The 19,481-nt window shown below is 38.2% G+C and overlaps 1 protein-coding gene across 2 annotated transcripts in view; it reads left to right on the top strand.

Moving 5' to 3' along the window:
* Positions 1-19,481, top strand: part of ryr3 (ryanodine receptor 3) — a 448,180-nt gene that overhangs the window by 329,310 nt on the left and 99,389 nt on the right. Inside the window, exons 70-74 of one of the 2 annotated variants that reach the window (XM_069916619.1) lie at positions 4,991-5,078; positions 6,360-6,452; positions 10,303-10,326; positions 13,909-14,079; positions 14,419-14,478. In XM_069916619.1, the coding sequence (XP_069772720.1) occupies positions 4,991-5,078; positions 6,360-6,452; positions 10,303-10,326; positions 13,909-14,079; positions 14,419-14,478 (436 nt within the window). The remainder of the gene's footprint in view (positions 1-4,990; positions 5,079-6,359; positions 6,453-10,302; positions 10,327-13,908; positions 14,080-14,418; positions 14,479-19,481) is intronic. The other variant, XM_069916620.1, reaches the window with a different exon arrangement.

The following is a 19,481-nucleotide window of genomic DNA, read 5'->3' as shown; positions in this document are numbered from 1 at the left end:
TTCCTTAAAACTGCATCTAACAGGGAGGGTTAAAAAGATGGTTATCTATAATAAGAACTGGCAAGAGAAAAATGATTATGTCCATATTCTCAACCTATTTGTCATTATCGGATTATAGAAACATAGAAGATAGGAGCAGGAGTAGGTCATTCGACCCTTCGAGCCTGCTCCGCCATTCAGCGAGATCATGGCTGATCTTAAAGTTCAGTACCCCGTCCCCGCCTTCTCTCCATAACCTTTAATACCCTTATACTGAAGAAATAGATCTAATTCCCTCTTAAATATATTTAATGAACCTGCCTCTACTGCCCTCTGTGGCAATGAATTCCACAGATTTACCACCCTCTGGGTAAAGAAATTCCTCCTCATCTCGGTCCTAACTGGTTTGCCTATTATCCTCAAACCATGGCCCCGGGTTTTGGATTTTCCCATCATTGGAAACATGCCATCTGCATCCATTCTGTCCAGTCCTGCCAGAATTTTATATGTTTCTATGAGATCCCCTCTCAATCTTCTAAACTCCAGGGAGTACAATCCCAATTTGCGCAATCTTTCCTCATAAGTCATTCCTGCCATTCCAGGTATCAGCCTGGTGAATCGCCTCTGCACTCCCTCCATTGCATATTATATGTCGATTTAGAAGAGGAGAGGGGTAAAAAGGAACCAAAGGTAACCAACATAGACAACTTTTTAGAGAAATTCAATTCCATTTCAACCCAAAAGTGATGGTTCACTAATTTATCAAAATGTACCAATAAGACTAAATTACGTACGCTAACTGCCCATAATAAAATCTAAGATTTGGTCATGATAATCTCCTATTTAGTCTTTCAAAGGTGAGCTTTATTTATGGGATTTTATCTAAAGTTCTAGCTCATAGATTAGAAAATATTTTACCATTAATTATTGATTCTGACCAAACTGGTTTCATTAAATATTGAATATATTATATTTACCTTCCACTCCAGTGATGGAATGTATTCTTTCATTAGATGCTGAGAAACATTTGATAGGGTGGAATGGGAATACCAATCTAGTAAAATTTAATTTTGGACCATGGATTAAATTATTATATTCCTATCCTCCAGCTTCAATTCACACAAATTTACAACAATCAGAACTTTTTAGGCTATATAGGGGAACTCAGCAAGGTTGTCCATTAAGTCCTTTGCTTTTTGATTTAGTATTTGTACCTTTACCTGTTGCTCTTCATGAGAGCAGACATTTTACAGTAATAACTAGAAATGGAGTTGAACATCAAGTATTGTTATGGACCATGGGCTGAACTTTGGAATGTGGACTCTTATTATAAAAGATGGAATTCTGTTAAGAACTCTGTGCAACTTAATGGCATACCTGAGTGCTGCCTTGCCAATTCTTGAAACTTTTGAGAACAAAGGGAGAATCTAGCTGTGAAGCAGAGAGCAGCAGTTGGATCAGCAGAACAGCATTTGGAATGGCAATTGGATGGCAGAGGGCAACTGGAGAGCTGTGTGAAATGCATAAGTGAGGATTCAAAAGTTTACTGCATCAGTCATTCCTGTCTCCAATGTTCAATACGATGTCCTTTGTTATCAGTTAAAGAACTGAACCAGGACATTGAATTTTGAGATTGAATTCTGTGGACTTTTTTTGGACTGACTTACTTGACTGACTGACCTGGGGTTTTGGGAGATTTTTTTTTTCAATATTGGACACAGACTGTAATACACACTGTTTATATGATGTATGTATATTTGCTATAGATACTTATAGTGGGGTTAAATGTGCTAAGACATTACATTGTTAATAGTCATTAAATATAGAGTTAAAATTTAACCTTTTTGAATTGAGTCTTCTGTTGTTGCTGGTTTGCGATATAACAGTATCTTGTATGCAGATGATCTTTTGCACTTTATCTCAAATCCTGAGGTTTTTATACTAAATATATTAACTTTTCTTATTCAAATTAGCAAGTGTTACGGAGTGTATCATATTTTATATTATATATTAATATGTCCTTAAAAGAGATTGGTTGTGGGGGGTTTAGTGTAGGTCACTTCGCAAACAGAGTACACTTCATGTCTCATCTAAAATGCCAGAGCTTTGCTCAAGCCAGACATCCAGGATCCGAGAGCCTTTGCAAAGACAATGAAATTGTTTTGAAAGGAATTTCAAAAAGCAAGTTCAAATGGAAGAGTCCAGGCTCAACACGCTGTTAAATATTTTTCAAGGATTGGGTTAGTCCTGCAAGAAATTCTGGTTTTTACAAGCAGAGAGAGAGGAAAAAAATAACAGGATTTCTGTTAGATAGATAGATAGAACAGTTCTGCAGTAGCTTTCAGGAGGCTGCAACAAGCTGGTAGGCTTGTTAAGACCCCATTTTGAAGATGTGTTGTGAGTTCTGACTTCAGCCTGTTGAAAATACTTGTAGTCCTTACAAGAGGAAATAGCTGGCTAAAGTATTTCTCCTGAAATAAGAGAAATGAGAAGAACTTTGTGGTGACCTGGAAGAAGAGGTTATCATTTGGAAAACCCATGATGGGGCAAGTTTCTTTGGCAAGACACTGAAGTGGCTGATCGGAGAGGATCAGTTTTTGTGTGCATACAATGAGAAACCAACTTGAACCTATTTACCTTTCAGCATTAGAGTCTGGTGAAAATTCAAAAATGTTAAATTCTGTGCACAGTATAAGAATTGCCTGATACCGGTGAACTTGGAGGAGTGAAAAGTGAGATTGGACTATGAATCAAAGAACTTTCCTGAACTTATACACATTACATACCTGTGCACTTAGAATTAGAAGGGGGTTAAGTTGATAGTAATAAGTTAAAGTTTGATCCTGTTTTTATGTTTAAAAAAAAAATTAAAAGCAACTTTTGTTTAAGTAACCATTTGTCTTGGTGAATTTCTATTGCTGCTGGGTTTTGAGGTCCTCTGGACTCGTAACACAAGTTTTTGTTTATAAATTAAATTTGCATAAGAATGAACTATTACCACTAAAAGGATCTTTTTCAAGATATTGCAATTTCTCTTTTAAAATAGTGAAAGATCATTTTAGATATTTGGGAAATACAATTACAAAAAGTCATAAAAATTTATTGAAAGAAAATATTTTGGTATTGTTTAATCAGAACTACTATGGGTATGGTCACCTTTATCTATTAAAATGATTGGGCCTATCAATTCAATTAAAATAAACATTTTACCTAAATTTTTATATCTTTTTCAAGCTTTACCAATCTTCATTTCTAAATCTTTTTTTGATTCAATGGATTAGTTTATTTCCTTGTACCTATGGCAAGGTAAACAACAAAACAGCATTCTTTGGTCCACAGTGCAAAACAGTGCAGACAGACACATAGACATAACATATATACAGAGAATTGCAGTATATATATATATATAGATATATATATATATATCTATATATATATATAAATAAACATACACACGCACGCACGCACGCACGCACGCACACACACACACATATTTAAAATAAATATCATAATTAAATGGTGGAGTCTGAGAGAGTTGTTTTAGCAGCTCATCAGTCATACAACAGTCTCACTGGCTGTGTGAAAAAGCTGTTCCTCAGCCTGGTGCTTCTGGCTCGGACTTCTGTATCTCTTTCTCGATGGGAATAGCTGGAAAGTGCTGTGCATGGGATAGAAACGTCCACACCTATTTTACCAGCCCTCTTTAAACAATGATCCCTGTAATTCACCTCAGTGGAGGCGGGGGGGAGACCCCACTGATCCTCTCTGCTGCATTTATGGCCTGTGGATTAACCTCTGATCCAATGCTCTACAACCACTGAACCACACTGAGGTATCTGTCCAGGACGCTCTCAATATAGCACTTGTGAAAGTTTCTAGAATAGTGGCTAGTAACCTTGCCCACTTCAGCCTTCTGAAGAAATGCAGTGGCTATTGCACCTTCCAGACAAGTGAGGAGATGTATGTTCAAGATAGGTCACTTCTTAAGTGGATTCCAAGAAACTTGATGCTTTCTATTCGCTCCACTACTGAGCTATTAATATGTACTGCAGTTGAGAGTGGTTGTCCCTGGTCCTCCTGAAGTCCATAATCATCTCCTTTGACATGTCTAGGCATCATTTCACAAGATTTTCCACCTCCTCATTATCACTGATAAGGCTGACTACTGTTGCATTATCTACAAACGATGTAATTGTTGAAGCTGGATCTGGCATTACAGTCATAGGTCAGTAGCGTTGACAGGAGTGGGCTGAGCACACAACCCTGAGGTGCTCGATGTTCTGCCACCAACCCAGAAGACTGTGGTCTTTCCAATAGGAGGAAAATAATCCATTTACAGAGAGGGATGTTGAGTCCCAGCAAGGACAGCTTCTGGGGTATGGTTGTATAAAATGCAGAGCTGAAGTCAATGAACAGCAGACTGGTGTATGGGGCTTCATTCTCCAGGTGATGTTACTGATCTTACAATAAAACTTGTACTTTATTTGGAGGTTCTGCTGCTTGAATTGTTTAGGGACAAGCATACACTCTGCGCTACCAAATTAATGGTCACATCCTAAACAAGAGTCATGGTTTGGAATTAACATTAAAGTTTGATACTTCTTGGCTCAGATCGATATTCCCGTCATGATCACCATCCAACTACAGATAAAAATATATTCCAATGAATTATGCAAAAGACCATAATATAGATTTTTTTAATGAAAATAAGATTGTAATAGAAACTCAGTGTGAAAAATTTTACTATGTTGTGAAATATTTCTCAGTTTATTATTAAAAACAATTGATCATCTAATCCCAGCACTAGTTGTTCCTAAGTACCTATTACAGAGGGAAGAACAATTAAATAAAAAGGAGTGTACAGTTATTGTAGTTTAAATATTAGAATTAATGTTGTGATATGGAGTTTAAAAAAGGCATTTTTTAATTGGACTCTGAAAACAGCCTCAAATTATATGTTTGCTCAGTATTTGAAGCAATTTTTAAATTATCTATATTTCTACCTTTCCAGGGCAAAATGGCTAAAAGAGCCAAATGCAGATGCTGATGAACTATTCCATATGGTGGCTGAAGTTTTCATCTTGTGGTCTAAATCACATGTAAGGAATTCATTTGCAAACTAGTCAAATGCTCAATGTTTCTAACTTTGAATAGTGAGGTCTTACTGCAGTCATATAGGGCCTTGGTGAGTATTGTGTGAAGTTCAGTTTCCTAATCTGAGGAAGGACATTTTTTGCTCTTGAAGGGGTGCAGTGAAGGTTCACTGAACTGGTTCCTTGGGTGGTAGGGCTGATGTTTGAAAAAAGACTGGATAGACTTTGGTTTGAAGAATGAGAGGAGATTTCATTAAGATACATAAAATACTGACAGGACTAGAGCAGTTACGTGCAAGAAGAATGTTCCAGACGTAGGGGAAGTCCAGAACAAGGAGTCGCAGTCTAAGGATAAAGGATAAGCCATTCAGGACTGAAATGAAGAAAAAGGATTTACACTCAAGAGAGTTATGAACTTGTGAAACTTCCTGCCACTGATAATTTTTGAGGTCAGTTCATGAGATATATTCAGAAGGGAGTTGTCTGTTGGCTATTGACTAATAGGATCTCGTGATAAAGAGAGAAAGCATTAATAGGTCACTGAAGTCATATGATCAGCCATAATCATATAATGGTGGAGCAGGCTTGAAAGGCTGACTGAACTGCTCCTGCATCTATTTTTAATATTTTTACGTTTCTGTCTTGAATATTACTTCTCCTTGGTTTGGAACATTTTTATGTTTCATTGTTGCAAAATCTTCAGTTTGACTTAGCTGCTGTTTGTAACAGCAAGTTAGAGCTCTCAGTTCCTGCATGATATTCTTAATTCTTTAACTTTTCATGACTTTGCTATACACCTCTTGCCTGCCCACCACCAAAATTTGCTCCAAAAAATTATCCCTTGCCTTATGCACTCTTGATGCAGTCTCTTGAAGAATAAGAATAAAGGCTATCCAATATTAAATACTGTAATTTTCTCACAGAATAGAAATGATCCTTCTTGTGTTCAGAGAACACATCAATAAGCATTCTACTTAACTAAAGATTATGAAGCAAGATTAATAAAATTAAATATAGGAGAAAATCCTAACAGAAGAATTCACCTGATTATAAAAATACTTGCTGTCTTCTCAGCTGTGATGGGACTCTTCAAATATTTCTAAAATTCACTGATAATCATAGATTATCTATTTTAAAAGTTTAAACATTTGCAAAAAAAAAATTGAACTTCTGATTTTAAGAAAAGAATTACATTTATTCAGAAATATTAGTAGCTGTTGGAGCAAATGTAAAAGGATACAAGCTGAGTCATGCAAAACCTTGATATTTTTCCTCTCTGTTCGGTAGAATTTCAAACGAGAGGAGCAGAATTTTGTGATTCAGAATGAAATCAACAACATGTCCTTCCTGATTGCAGATAACAAGAGCAAAATGTCCAAGGTAAGTGTCAATTAAGGATTCCTTGACTTGTTAAATATAATACACATATATTTGAGATGAATTGCTGAATGCAGAACAGAGTTCTTTACATGTGTACATTTGAAACTGGATTTCACACTATAAATATTCCTTAATATAATATAGCTTTATATATTAAACTTTGAGGAGAAAATATTTATTCCACATTGTAAAAAAATTGTGAATTGCTGATCTAACAATGTTTCTGATGAAGGATCACACAGAAATGCAAGGGAAAAGGATTTGAAAATTAGTATTTGTTTTCTTAAACTTTTGAGTCCACCATGCACTTAATGTAATTCAACAATAGAAAATGCTAGGAGAGCTCAGCTAGTCAGGCATCATTTTTGGAAAAAATCAGAGTCAATGTTTCCTGTCCATGAAAAGTGTGTTTTATTTTTTATTTGGGTGTGAGGAGTAGCAGGGGCAGGATGGAGAGAATGCTGGTGATAGACTGGCAACAAAAGTTCAAGGTAACAATTACTTTAAATCCTGCTCATTAGAGATGGAAGACAAAAGAAACAAAGGAAAAATTGAAATTTAAACATCCAGAAACATTGCAGAGACAAATAAAAGGCAGGATACCTCAAATTGTTGAATTTGGATTTGAGTCCCAAAGGGCCATGGAGTCATACAGTACAGAACAGGGCCTTCAGCCCAACTAGTCCATGTGGACCAAGTTGGCATTCTTATCCAGTCCAATTTGCCAACACCTGGTCCATATCCTTTGAAGCCCTTCCTATTCATTTATGTGACTTTTGAATGTTATTATTGTCTGGAGGCTCCAATAGTTCAGTGGTTAGAGCACCTTGCTGGGGCCTCATTTCTGTGAGGGACACTGGATAAAGTGAAGACTCGGTCTTCCTTACAGTAGACAAAATTAAAGAATTACATATATGTTACATTCTAAATGTAGTATTCCATGACAATAATAAAATCTTTACCTTTATTTATTATGCCCTTTTCTTCAGTTTCATCTGGCCACTCATTCCAGATATGGACCACGCTCTGAGTAAAAATGTTACCTCTTGTGTCTCTCTATAATCTTTCTCTTTTTGCCTTAAAACTTTCTCCATTAGTTCTGTAATCATCTACCCTGAGGACAAGACTGTGAGCATTCACTTTATCCACAGACTTCATGATCTCATAAACCTCCATTTGCTCTAGGGAATAAAGACCAGGCCTCTTCAAACTCTTCCTATAACTCAAGTCCTCCAGTCCCAGAATCATCCTGGTGAATCTCCTTTGCACCCCTTCCAGATGATTGAGTCCTTCCATTAACTGGATGATGAGAATTTCATATAGTATTCTAAACATTTTGAATAATGAATGGATTGGACAGAGTAGATGTAAATGTTTCCCCTGATGGGTAATTCCAGGACAAGAGGGTGCTGTCTTAGAATTAAAAAGTATCAATTTACAACAGAGATTAGGAGAAATTTCTTTAGCCAGAGGGTAGTGGATTTGTGGAATTCATTGCCACATACAGCTGTGGAGGCCAGATCTTTGGGGGAATTTAAAGGGGAAATTGATAGGTATCTAATTAGTCAGGGTATCATGGGATATGGGGACAAGGCCAGAACTTTGAACGAGATGCAAGAACAGTTTAGCTCAGGGAGGTTTCACGGAGCAGACTCAATGTGCCAAATGACCTGCTTCTGTTCCTTTTCCTTGTGATCTTGTAAACTGATGTCTCACCAAGGCTTTTTACTGCTGAATCATGGTCCCAGTTTTTATACTCAATACCCTGCCCAATGTGGGCAAGCATGCCAAACACCTTCGCCACCTTGTCCCCCTGAGTTGCCACTTTCATGGAACTATGCTTCTTTATACTTACTCTCCCATTCATTGTGCAAGTCCTGCTTTGGTTTGACTTACCAAAGTTCAGCCCCCCCCCCCCCCTACTTGTCAGAGTTAACTTCTCAGTCCACCTTCCCAACTGATATAGAAATTTAGATATCCTTCCTCACTGTCCACTACACCAGTTTTGGTGTCATCTGAAAATTTAATAATTATGTTAACTACATTGCCATCCAAATTGTTAATATCAATGGCAAAGAGTGGACCCAGTATGACACCTGCAACACAGACCTCCAAAAAGAATAACATCCTTCCATGACTACCATCTTCCTACTTCCATTAAACTAGTTTTGAAACCAATGAACCAGCTCACATTGTAATTTAACCTTCAAGCCAAACCTGCCTTGCAGGACTTTGTCAAAGGACTTGCTAAAGTATATATTATACAATGTCCAATGCCTTTTCCTCATCAATCCACTTTGTCACCGCTTCAAAAAAGATTTGAGAGACACAATCTGCCACACACAAATCCATGCTGACTGCTTCCAATCAGGCCCTGCCTCTCTAAATGTTCTCTAACCCTCAGAATCCCCTCCAGCAATTTCCCAACCACTGATATTAAACTCACTAGCATGTAATTGTGCAGCTTGTCCTTGTTGCCCTTTTTAAACAACACACATTAGCCATCTTCCAGTCTTCTAGCACTTTAATCAAGGCCATACATGATGTGAATATTGCAGCAAAGACCTCCACAGTGTCTTCCCCAGCTTACTACAAGACGGGAGAAGGCTCTTCATCAGAAAGTCCAGAAAGAAGAAATAACTGTGAAAGCTTCAATGCAGGAGAGACACAATGTGACTTGCAAAAATTAATTTTTTAAAAGACACAAATCTCTGACCTGTATTTCTATAATCTTTATTTTGATACAAACTTTTGAACTCTTGACAAATATTTGGGTTCCTCATAAGGAGGATACTGTCACCTTTGTTTGATGATAGAAACATGTTTCCTGAAGTATCACTTTCTTTTAATGCGAAAGTTACAAAAATTATAGTGATTCAATTAAGATGGAAAGCTGCAAATAGAAAGCAAAGCTGAGAAATAAACCAAATTGGATGGAGGAAATAATTACAGTGATTATTTTTTTTATTTATCAAGTAAGCCATGAAATAATTGTTTTAAGATATGATAGGAACTGAACTTTGAAGCAATATTTGGCTTTCATAATTTTCCTTGCACATTTTGACCCAAGGTGAAATGAATCCCTGAAAGAAGCTCTTCATATGTGTACATTGGAAACATTCTAATTCCTTATATATTAAGCTCCACAGTACTTTCTTTCCCAAGTAAGCATAAAATTGAAATTCTTACTGAGAAACCGTTTGTATTTAATGGGAAAATAAATGCTAATTCCAGCAAATGTTGACCTGAGGTTGGACATTGAAGCATGTGATTTGAGATAATGGTGACATGGTTAGCGTGGCGTGGTTCAAATTTGGCAGTATCATAAGGAATTTTTGCAATTTCCCTCTGCCTGCTTGAGTTTCCTCTGGATGCTCCGGTTTCCTCACACCCTTCAAAATGTACAGGAGTTGTACGTTAGTTGGGGTATTTGGCCGGCATGGGCTGAAAGGGCCCATCACCATGCTTAATGTCTAAAAAAAAATTTAAATAATACTTTATTATGCCACTGCCTGCAGAATCCAATGGAAGTGGCAATGGTGCAGAAATGGAAAGTTTCATTCCCAGGTTTTCACATCTCACCTTTTGGGCACAAAACAAAGTCATGTGAATGGAAACTAAATCTTGGATTGTTCATTAAGAATCCAATAGGTAAACTTCTTGCATTAATTAACAACACTAAAATTAAATCCCACTTTAACTTGTCATCAGGTTTGCCTTACCTTTTATGCTTGTAACACAGATAAATAATGATGATTAAAACATGTGAAATTTGTTTGTTTATTAATTTTTACCTTATTACTAATGTTTTTGTATTTATTTTCCTCTGTGCCTTTCCTCCTTTTCAAAGCGATGTAAACGAGTTGGCCAAAAGGTCAGAGTGCATGATTGCATCATCATTCAAAAACCACCATCACAGGCTTGGCACCCATAGGTTTTTTAAGTGCCCACATTCACACCACATGCAGTTATCTGAAAACTGTACTGTGTTCATTGTCTGAAACTTCTGCAGGAGACTAACTCTGCTTGTCATAAATTGTACTGCTTCTGAGAAGTATGTGTATAAATCAGCTCTCAAAGCACAGCCTTTGGACAGGCTATGCAGAAGTGAATGTATCTCAAGTACCAAAACAATAAATTAATTCAGTGCTTCACTGATTAATTTTAGCAGAACTGGGAGGTTGAATTGCTCTCCAAACTTTAATAGTTCATTCATTGTTTTCACACTCTGTGATGAATGTGAGGGTTGCAAACTTAGTGGATCCTTATTTTTCAACAGTTTATCAGATGTTTAACACATTTTGATATAAAACTGGGCGATGTGACAGAAGAAAGTGGATATTTCATTAGAGCTTTTAGCACTTGTCCATCTCACATAGTGTATATATTTTTGAACTTATTAAGTGCTAGGTTTGGTATAATTCGATTTTAATGGATTTTCAGCTCATCATCAAATCAAGACAGGATGTAATGTTCCAATGTTTTAAGAAGATTCAGGCTTTGTCCTTGGTAACCTGAAGTGACATGATTTATTAATCAATCTAAATCTAGCAGATATGATTTGAGCTTGGATCTTCATGCTGCCAGGTAAAATGAGATTCAGCTACTGAACGAAAGAATTGATTGGGGGTAGGAATGACCCATCTTGTCTGGCAGGAATAAGGAGCTGATTCAGTTAAAGCAAGTATGCCAATTCTTAACTACCAAGTTTCCTCTTGATTTTCAATCCAGCCCCCATTTTAAATGACCACTTTGTTAGATTTCAGAAGTTATTTAGCCTATTGCTCTTCCACTGGCCATTAGCTCAACTTCATTTCTATTGAGTCTTTTTACTCTACTTAACTATGATTTGCATTTCTCTGCATTGAAATTCATGCTATTTCTCTGCTCATTTCACCAGTCTACATAAGAAAATAATAAGCAGGAGGAGGATCGGAACATCTGCCTGCTTCAGCTGACTCCACCGAATATTAAGATCATGGCTTTCCGTCAACATCTTTCGCAGGCTTGATTCCCCTGTGTTGCATACATTTATGTCTTTCGCAGTTTTGCTAATACCTTCCTCGCTGTACACCAGTTTTATGCCAACTGAAAAGTTCAACACATTACATGTTATTAGTAACCCCAATTTGTGTGTATGAATGAGTCAGCCTCCTGAGCCAGGCAAGTGATTGGTAAATGACTGAACAGTTTGTCATGACATGGAACACATTGAAGCCAATTCAATGATCACTTTTAAAGAGAAGTGGATAAATTTCAATGAAAAAGATTATTTGCTTTAGGGAAGAGGTTGAGCTCACTGGTCTGCCAAGAAATGTGGAATTATAGTTTGGTAAGAAGTTGCAATATAAAACAAGTAATGCAATTATTTTATGGACCAAGAAAGGAAACCATTTTTAGTTATTAAAAGGATCAGCAATGAGAAATCAGATCTTGTCACTTTTGAATGGAGTGCATTTCTTTTATCAGAAGCATCCGTGGATCTGGAATGCATTGCTTCAAAAGTTCATGGAAACTTATTTGATAGTAACGTTCAAAGAAAATTACACAGAAGGGCTTGGGGGAAATGGAGGGCAATTAGGAGAGAATGGAATGCAACATAAGTTGAACAATTCTGAGCAGAAGTATTAGTAAAATGATTAAATCACTGTTGCAGTCATGAAGTATTATTCTAATGAAGTTGGTTGTTGTGGCAAAATGAAATGTTCAAGCAGCCTTCTTGGGAGAGCAATGTAACATTTTGTTGAATGTTATGATGCTTAAAGCTACAGCAAGCCTTGGATGAACCAAAATTGGAGAAGCTGAGAATTAATACCACTGAAATCAAAGCCAGTGTGCATCTAACCGATCATAAGCACAGCTGACCAACACATTCCATTTGCATTGTCATTGTATTAGTTGCACAAGTGTATAACTTATTTGCATACTTGAAGTAATGCATTTTCTTGGGCGTTATTCACATTTCCATGCTGTGTGCTGTGACAGCAATGCTATTTTAAAATATTTTGTTATTGCTGAGATCAGTTACATGTGAACAAGTTCAGATTTTTTTGAATGAAATACTCACGGGCCACTGTGACAGTTTTTGATCATTTGTTATTTTATTTTGTGAGTGATTCATTGATATTGTGTTAATCTCGCCGCGTGCTAACTTTTTCAATACTGTGGTGATTTCCAGCCTATTATATTAAAGCAATGTTCTTACAGTATATGGAGGAAAACTGTTTATCCTAGGTATTTATTAGAGCAGTCAACTGTCATCAACTAAACAATGTCATCATCACTCAGCAAAGTAGGAAAGAAGTGAGGTCAAAACGAATATTCTACTTCTCAGCATTTTCTAACAATTACACAGGACCATGTGCGTAAAAGTTTTCAATTGAAGAATGATTTAAACTCTTCTCACAACATTGCAGTGCAAAATAAGGCATCATATTTACAGGTCAATAGCTGGAAGATATTGGAGATGAATGAGATATCAGCAATGCTACAGGACATTGGGAAGATCGTTACTTCATGTAGAAGTATAAAATAAGCTGCAAAGAAAAGGTTGCCAATTTAAGACTGAGATGAGGAGGAATTTCTTCTCTCAGAGCTGTGAATCTTCTGGAATTGCGCCCTCCAAATAATTATAACACCAATTCATTGAAGGGCTAAACGGATTGATATTTGCACTCAATGGGGATTGGGGATCCTGGAGAATGGGCAGGAAATTTTAGGGCCAAGATCGGATTGGCTGGTTATTAAATGGTGAAACAGAAATGAAGGGTGCAATGGCCTTCTTCCTGAACTCCTTTCTTATGATTGTATATTTGATGCATGAAGTAGTTTTTGTGATTTTAAAAAAAACTGCTCAATATGGTTGCTTGCATGAGATATGAAATCGATCTCTTTGCTAAACTACATAACATTAGAACTGATACATACATGGCAAAAAAGATGATGTTCAGGTCCTTAGCTTGTACTAATTTAGTTAATATTGAGCAGTTGATAATTATATGACAGGAATAAAGATTCAGACACCAATAGTATAGAATGTAAGCTATAGGAGAAATCTCACCTTCAATGTCCCTTTATTCAAGCATCTTACCAACACTAAATTTTAAAATGCACGTAGAGGATAGTCATTTGAATGAATGGCTTCTATTTAGGAATTGAATTGTTTCTTCTATTATTTAGTTGAACAAGTAACACAAGTGTATAGCTTCGAATGTCAACATTTTATCACCATCAGGAAAGGAAACATTTGGCATTGTGGAGGAATGTATTGGATTTATAATTTCTGTCTGCATTCTGAATTTTGTGTGTGGCTGTAGTTCATAACATGGCACACATTGCTTAGCCATATTGTCAATACCACACAACACCCAATAAACTGCAAAACTTATTTAATTTTATGAAAAAAAATCTCTCATGCAAAATATTACATTATCATAAACAACTTAATTTATTTTAGGCAGAAGGACAAAGTCAGGAACGGAAAAAAATTAAGCGCAGAGGTGACTATTACTCGATTCATACGTCACTGATTGTGGCAGCTGTTAAAAAGTTACTTCCAATTGGTTTAAATATGTGCAGTGCAGGAGACCAAGAATTGATCACATTGGCCAAGCAGAGATACAGTCTTGTAAGTTTTTCATTTTTTCTTGAGTACTGTCTCGCATAGATTTTTTATCAATAATCTTGACAACTTACGTCGAAGTATTCATAAGCTTGATCATGACTGAATTAATTTGTGTATTTAAAAGCAAACTGTACCTTCATCTTAAATTCAAACCATCTTCTTAACATTTTCTGATTTTGGAACTCTTGCGAAATATCTTTTGCTGATATATTCCAGTCATGAAGTAAAAATGAAGCATGTAATGACAATAAATCATAAGTAAATTTGTTGCTGTCTCTTCACAAACATAATAATACAACTTAATCCTGCTAAAAGTTTCACTTGATGTTTTTCCATCAACAGAAAGATACAGATGAAGAAGTTAAAGAATTTCTTGCAAATAATTTGCACTTACAGGATAAGGTAATGTAAATAAAAAAATTTCTAAGGATGTCTTCATATGTAATACTCAGTTTTGTTTTCTACCTGGTTCTACTGACAGGTCACAGCAAAAATGTTAGCCTGGCTTGAATTTCACATACCAATTTTTTTGTGATTTCCTCACACTTAATATTTTTAGTCAATAATTTTTTCATTATTTCATTTTAAACACCATATACATAGAACCATAGAACACTACAACACAGAAAACAGGCTATTCAGCCCTTCTAATCTGTCCAAAAGACATCATACTGCTAGTTCCACTGACCAGCACCCATTCCATAACCCTCCAGATTTCTCCCATCCATATATCTATCCAGTTTATTTTTAAAACTCAAGAGCAAGCCTCCATTTACCACATCAGATGGAAACTTGTTCCACACTTCCACTACTCTGAGTGAAATTGTTCCCCCCTAAACCTTTTCCCTTTCACCCTAAAGCCATGTCCTCTTGTATTTATCTCTCCTAATCTAAGTGGAAAGAGCCTACTCACATTTACTCTGTCTACGTTACACCCATGAAAATGGGAAGAAATAATCACAAATGATCAGGTGATGTTTCATCAGTGGGAGCATTTACTAGAATGCAATTATCAAACATATATACATTTTCCAGACAACATACCAGCTCAGTTACAGTAGAATACATACCCTCTGTAAGTTACAATGATATACTGCTAAATAATATATAGCTATGGCTCATGTAAGGTAAAAACATCATGAGATGGGACCGGAGAAGGAGTCACCCAGTACTAAGGAGTAACAGAATGCAGATGTGACCTTGTACACTCAAGATAAGCTTTGCATTAACAAGAATGATGTGCAGCAGACTAACAGAGAAGGATAGCAACAGTTTATTCATTGGACAATGTAATGGTATGATAATTTACTAAGTACGTATCCTGAGGTATAAAAAAAACACCACTTGCTGATAACGGCAGAATGCGCCTTCTCCAACTAACACTGTTAGTTGCAAGTGTTACAATCCGGCAATAAAGAACAAAGAACCTTGATTTCGACTCAGTCTGGTGTTTGACTCACTCATTCATGAACAAAGCAGACCTAACACTCAGTAAACTCTCGCACAACTTGTAAAAGTTCCTTAATGAAGAACTTTCAAATACATTTACTTGTGTGTGCATTTGACCTAACTACATGGCGGAATCACTTGGCACAGCTACAGGTTGCACTCTGCTAACACACACACACACACACACACACACACACACACACACACACAACCACCCCCCTCCCCCGCCCCCGGCAAAACTTACTCGACACTGTGCTCGGGGTACACAATGGGTTTCTCCAGCATTAGAGTGACCTGCCGAATTCCTCCAGTATTTGTGCCAACCTGCCGAGGTCCTCCAGCATTTGAGCGACCTGCCAAATTCCTCCAGCATTTGTGCCGACCTGCCAAGGTCCTCCAGCATTTGAGCGACCTACCAAGGTCCTCCAGCATTTGAGCAACCTGCCGAGGTCCTCCAGCATTTGAGCAACCTATCGAGGTCCTCCAGCATTTTTGCCAACTTGCCGAGGTCCTCTAGTATTTGTGCCGTCCTGCCGAGGTCCTCCAGCATTTGTGCCGACCTGCTTAGGTCCTCCAGCATTTGTGCCGACCTGCCAAGGTCCTCCAGCATTTGTGCCGACCTGCCGAGGTCCTCCAGCATTTGTGCCGACCTGTCGAGGTCCTCCAGCATTTGTGCCGACCTGCCGAGGTCCTCCAGCATTTGTGCCGACCTGCCGAGGTCCTCCAGCATTTGTGCCGACCTGCCGAGGTCCTCCAGCATTTGTGCCGACCTGCCGAGGTCCTCCAGCATTTGTGCCGACCTGCCGAGGTCCTCCAGCATTTGTGCCGACCTGCTTAGGTCCTCCAGCATTTGTGCCGACCTGCCGAGATCCTCCAGAATTTGTGCCGACTGCCGAGGTCCTCCAGAATTTGTGCCGACTGCCGAGGTCCTCCATTTGTGCCGACCTGCCGAGGTCCTCCAGCATTTGTGCCGACCTGCCGAGGTCCTCCAGCATTTGTGCCGACCTGCCGAGGTCCTCCAGCATTTGTGCCGACCTGCCGAGGTCCTCCAGCATTTGTGCCGCCCTGCCGAGGCCCTCCAGCATTTGTGCCACCCTGCCGAGGTCCTCCAGCATTTGTGCCAAGGTCCTCCAGCATTTGTGCCAAGGTCCTCCAGCATTTGTGCCGACCTGCTGAGGTCATCCAGCATTTGTGTGGATTTTTACTCAAAATGTTACATCAACATTTTTTTGACGCTTGAAACATCTTAGTGAATTATCACAACCACTCTTCCAGTGTGGAATTCCCACAACATGCTCCAAACCTTTCCCATTTCACCCTGAAGCCATGTCCTCTAGTATTTATTTCTGCTCATCTAAGTGGAAAGAGCTTATTCGCATTTACTCTGTCTATGTTACACCCCTGAAAATAGGGAGAAATAATCACAAAAGTGATCAGGTGATGTTTCCTCAGTGGGAACGTTTGCTCGAATGCGCGACATACCACAATTCCCCCTGGGTAATGTGGGCGGACACTCTATACTATTATGGTTCCATTCTTACCAATAAAGAATGAAATAAACAATGATAAATTTAAAATATTTTGGCATTTTAACCCTTTTTCATATAATATGAGTTTCTACTGTTTTAGGCACCTTCTGAACACATCTTATGAACACCTTTTAATTACATTCTTTTAAACACATTTTTATCTCCCCTCATTCGTCTATGCTCCGAGGAATAAAGTCCTAGCCTGCTTAATCTTTTCCTGTAACTCCACTCGTGTAAATCTTCCCTGCACTCTTTCAATCTTACTGACATCCTTCCTGTAGTTTGGCAACAAGAACTGCACACAATACTCCAAATTTGGCCTCACCAATGTCTTATATAACCTCACCATAACATCCCAACTCCCATGCTAAATACTTTAATTTCTGAAGGCTGATTTTCTTGGCTTCCAATGAGTCCCCCCTCCAACTCCACGGTTTTGAGATCACAATGACCCTACCATCCTACAATCCTATTATGGAACCTTAACATAATTTTTATCCTCATCAAAGAACCTTGTTTAAATATCTACTAATTTCTTTGATGTAATAGAATTTTCTTCCAACACAAATGTTCACAGCAAAAAGAATTTCCATAAACATTTGAATGAGCTGAGATTCTTGTTTTCTGTATGGATATTCAACTGGCCAGGATAAAAAAGGAAACTGGGCTGAGGCTAATTTGTCTGTATAGTTATTCTGTAGAAGTAGTCTTAGAATACATCACAGGACAGGCCTTTGGCCCACATTGTCTGCATTGAACACAGTGCCGAAATTAAACTAAAACTGCTGCTTGCACATGCTACATATTTTGTTATTCTCTGTATATTCCATATTCATGTGTCTCTTTAGAAACATTTTAATGGTGCTGTTACATCTGCTTCCACCACTACTGGCAGCTTGTTCCTGGCACCTACCACTCTGTAAAAGAAAATTAACCTACTCATCTCCTTTGAACTTATCCCGCCTTTCCCATTCCCCACCTTAAATACATGGCCTTTAGGGTGCAAACATAGGAACATAGGAAGTAGGAACAGGAGTAGGCCAAAAATGGCCCATCGAGCCTGCTCTGCCATTCAATACGATCATGGCTGATCTAATTTATGACCTAACTCCACCTACCTGCCTTCTCCCCATATCCCCTAATTCCTCTATCATGTAAAAATTTATCTAACCGAATTTTAAATATGTTTAATGAGGCAGCCTCAACCACTTCCCTGGATAGAGAATTCCAAACATTCACTACTCTCGGGGAAAAACTATTTTTCCTCATCTCTGTCCTAAATCTACTCCCCTGAATCTTGAGACTGTGTCCTCTCGTTTTAGTTTCCCCAGCCAGCTCAAAAAACCTTCCTACATCTATCCTATCCATACCCTTCATAATCCTATATGTTTCTATAAGATCTCCTCTCATTCTTCTGAACTCGAGCGAATACAATCCTAGATGATTTAATCTTTCATCATAAGTCAACCCCTTCATCCCAGGGATCAACCTAGTAAACCTCCTCTGGACTGTTTCCAAAGCCAGTATATCCTTCCTCAAATATGGAGACCAGAACTGGACACAGTACTCCAGGTGCGGTCTCACCAGTACCTTATACAGTTGCAACATTATCTCCCTACTCCTGAATTCAATTCCTCTAGCGATGAAGGCCAACATTCCATTTGCCTTCTTAATAACCTGCTGCACCTGCAACCTAACTTTTTGCGATTCATGCACAAGCACTCCCAAGTCCCTCTGCACAACAGCTTGCTGTAGTTTTTCACCCTTTAAATAATATTCAGCTCTTTTATTTTTCTTGCCAAAGTGGATAACCTCACACTTACTAACATTGTACTCCATCTGCCAGACCTTTGCCCACTCATCCAGCTTAACTGTATCCCTCTGCAGACTCTCCACATCCTCATTACAATTTGCTTTTCCACTCAATTTGGTGTCATCCGCAAACTTGGCTACACCACATTTTGTCCCCTCCTCCAAGTCATCAATGTAAATGATGAACAGTTGTGGGCCTAACACTGACCCCTGTGGCACCCCACTTACCACTCTCTGCCAACCTGAAAAACTCCCATTTATCCTGACTCTCTGCCTCCTGACAGACAACCAATTTTCAATCCAGGCCAATATACTTCCCCGGACTCCACTTTCCTATAACTTACTGATAAGTCTCTTGTGCGGCACCTTATCAAACGCTTTCTGGAAATCCAAATATACAACACCAACCTGTTCCCCTCTATCCACCGCACCCATTATATCCTCAAAGAATCCTAACAAGTTTGTCAAACAAGATCTTCCCTTTCTAAAACCATGCTGCGTCTGCCTGATTGAACCCTTATGTTCCAAAAGTTTCACTATTTCATCTTTAATGACGGCTTCAAGCATTTTTCCAACTACAGACGTCAAGCTAATTGGCCGATAATTTCCAGTCTT

Source organism: Narcine bancroftii, chromosome 2 (genome assembly GCF_036971445.1).
Source record: "Narcine bancroftii isolate sNarBan1 chromosome 2, sNarBan1.hap1, whole genome shotgun sequence".
Lineage (NCBI taxonomy): Eukaryota > Metazoa > Chordata > Chondrichthyes > Torpediniformes > Narcinidae > Narcine > Narcine bancroftii.
The sequence above is the reverse complement of the archived record's forward strand: the minus strand, read 5'-3'. Positions and strand labels throughout refer to the sequence as shown.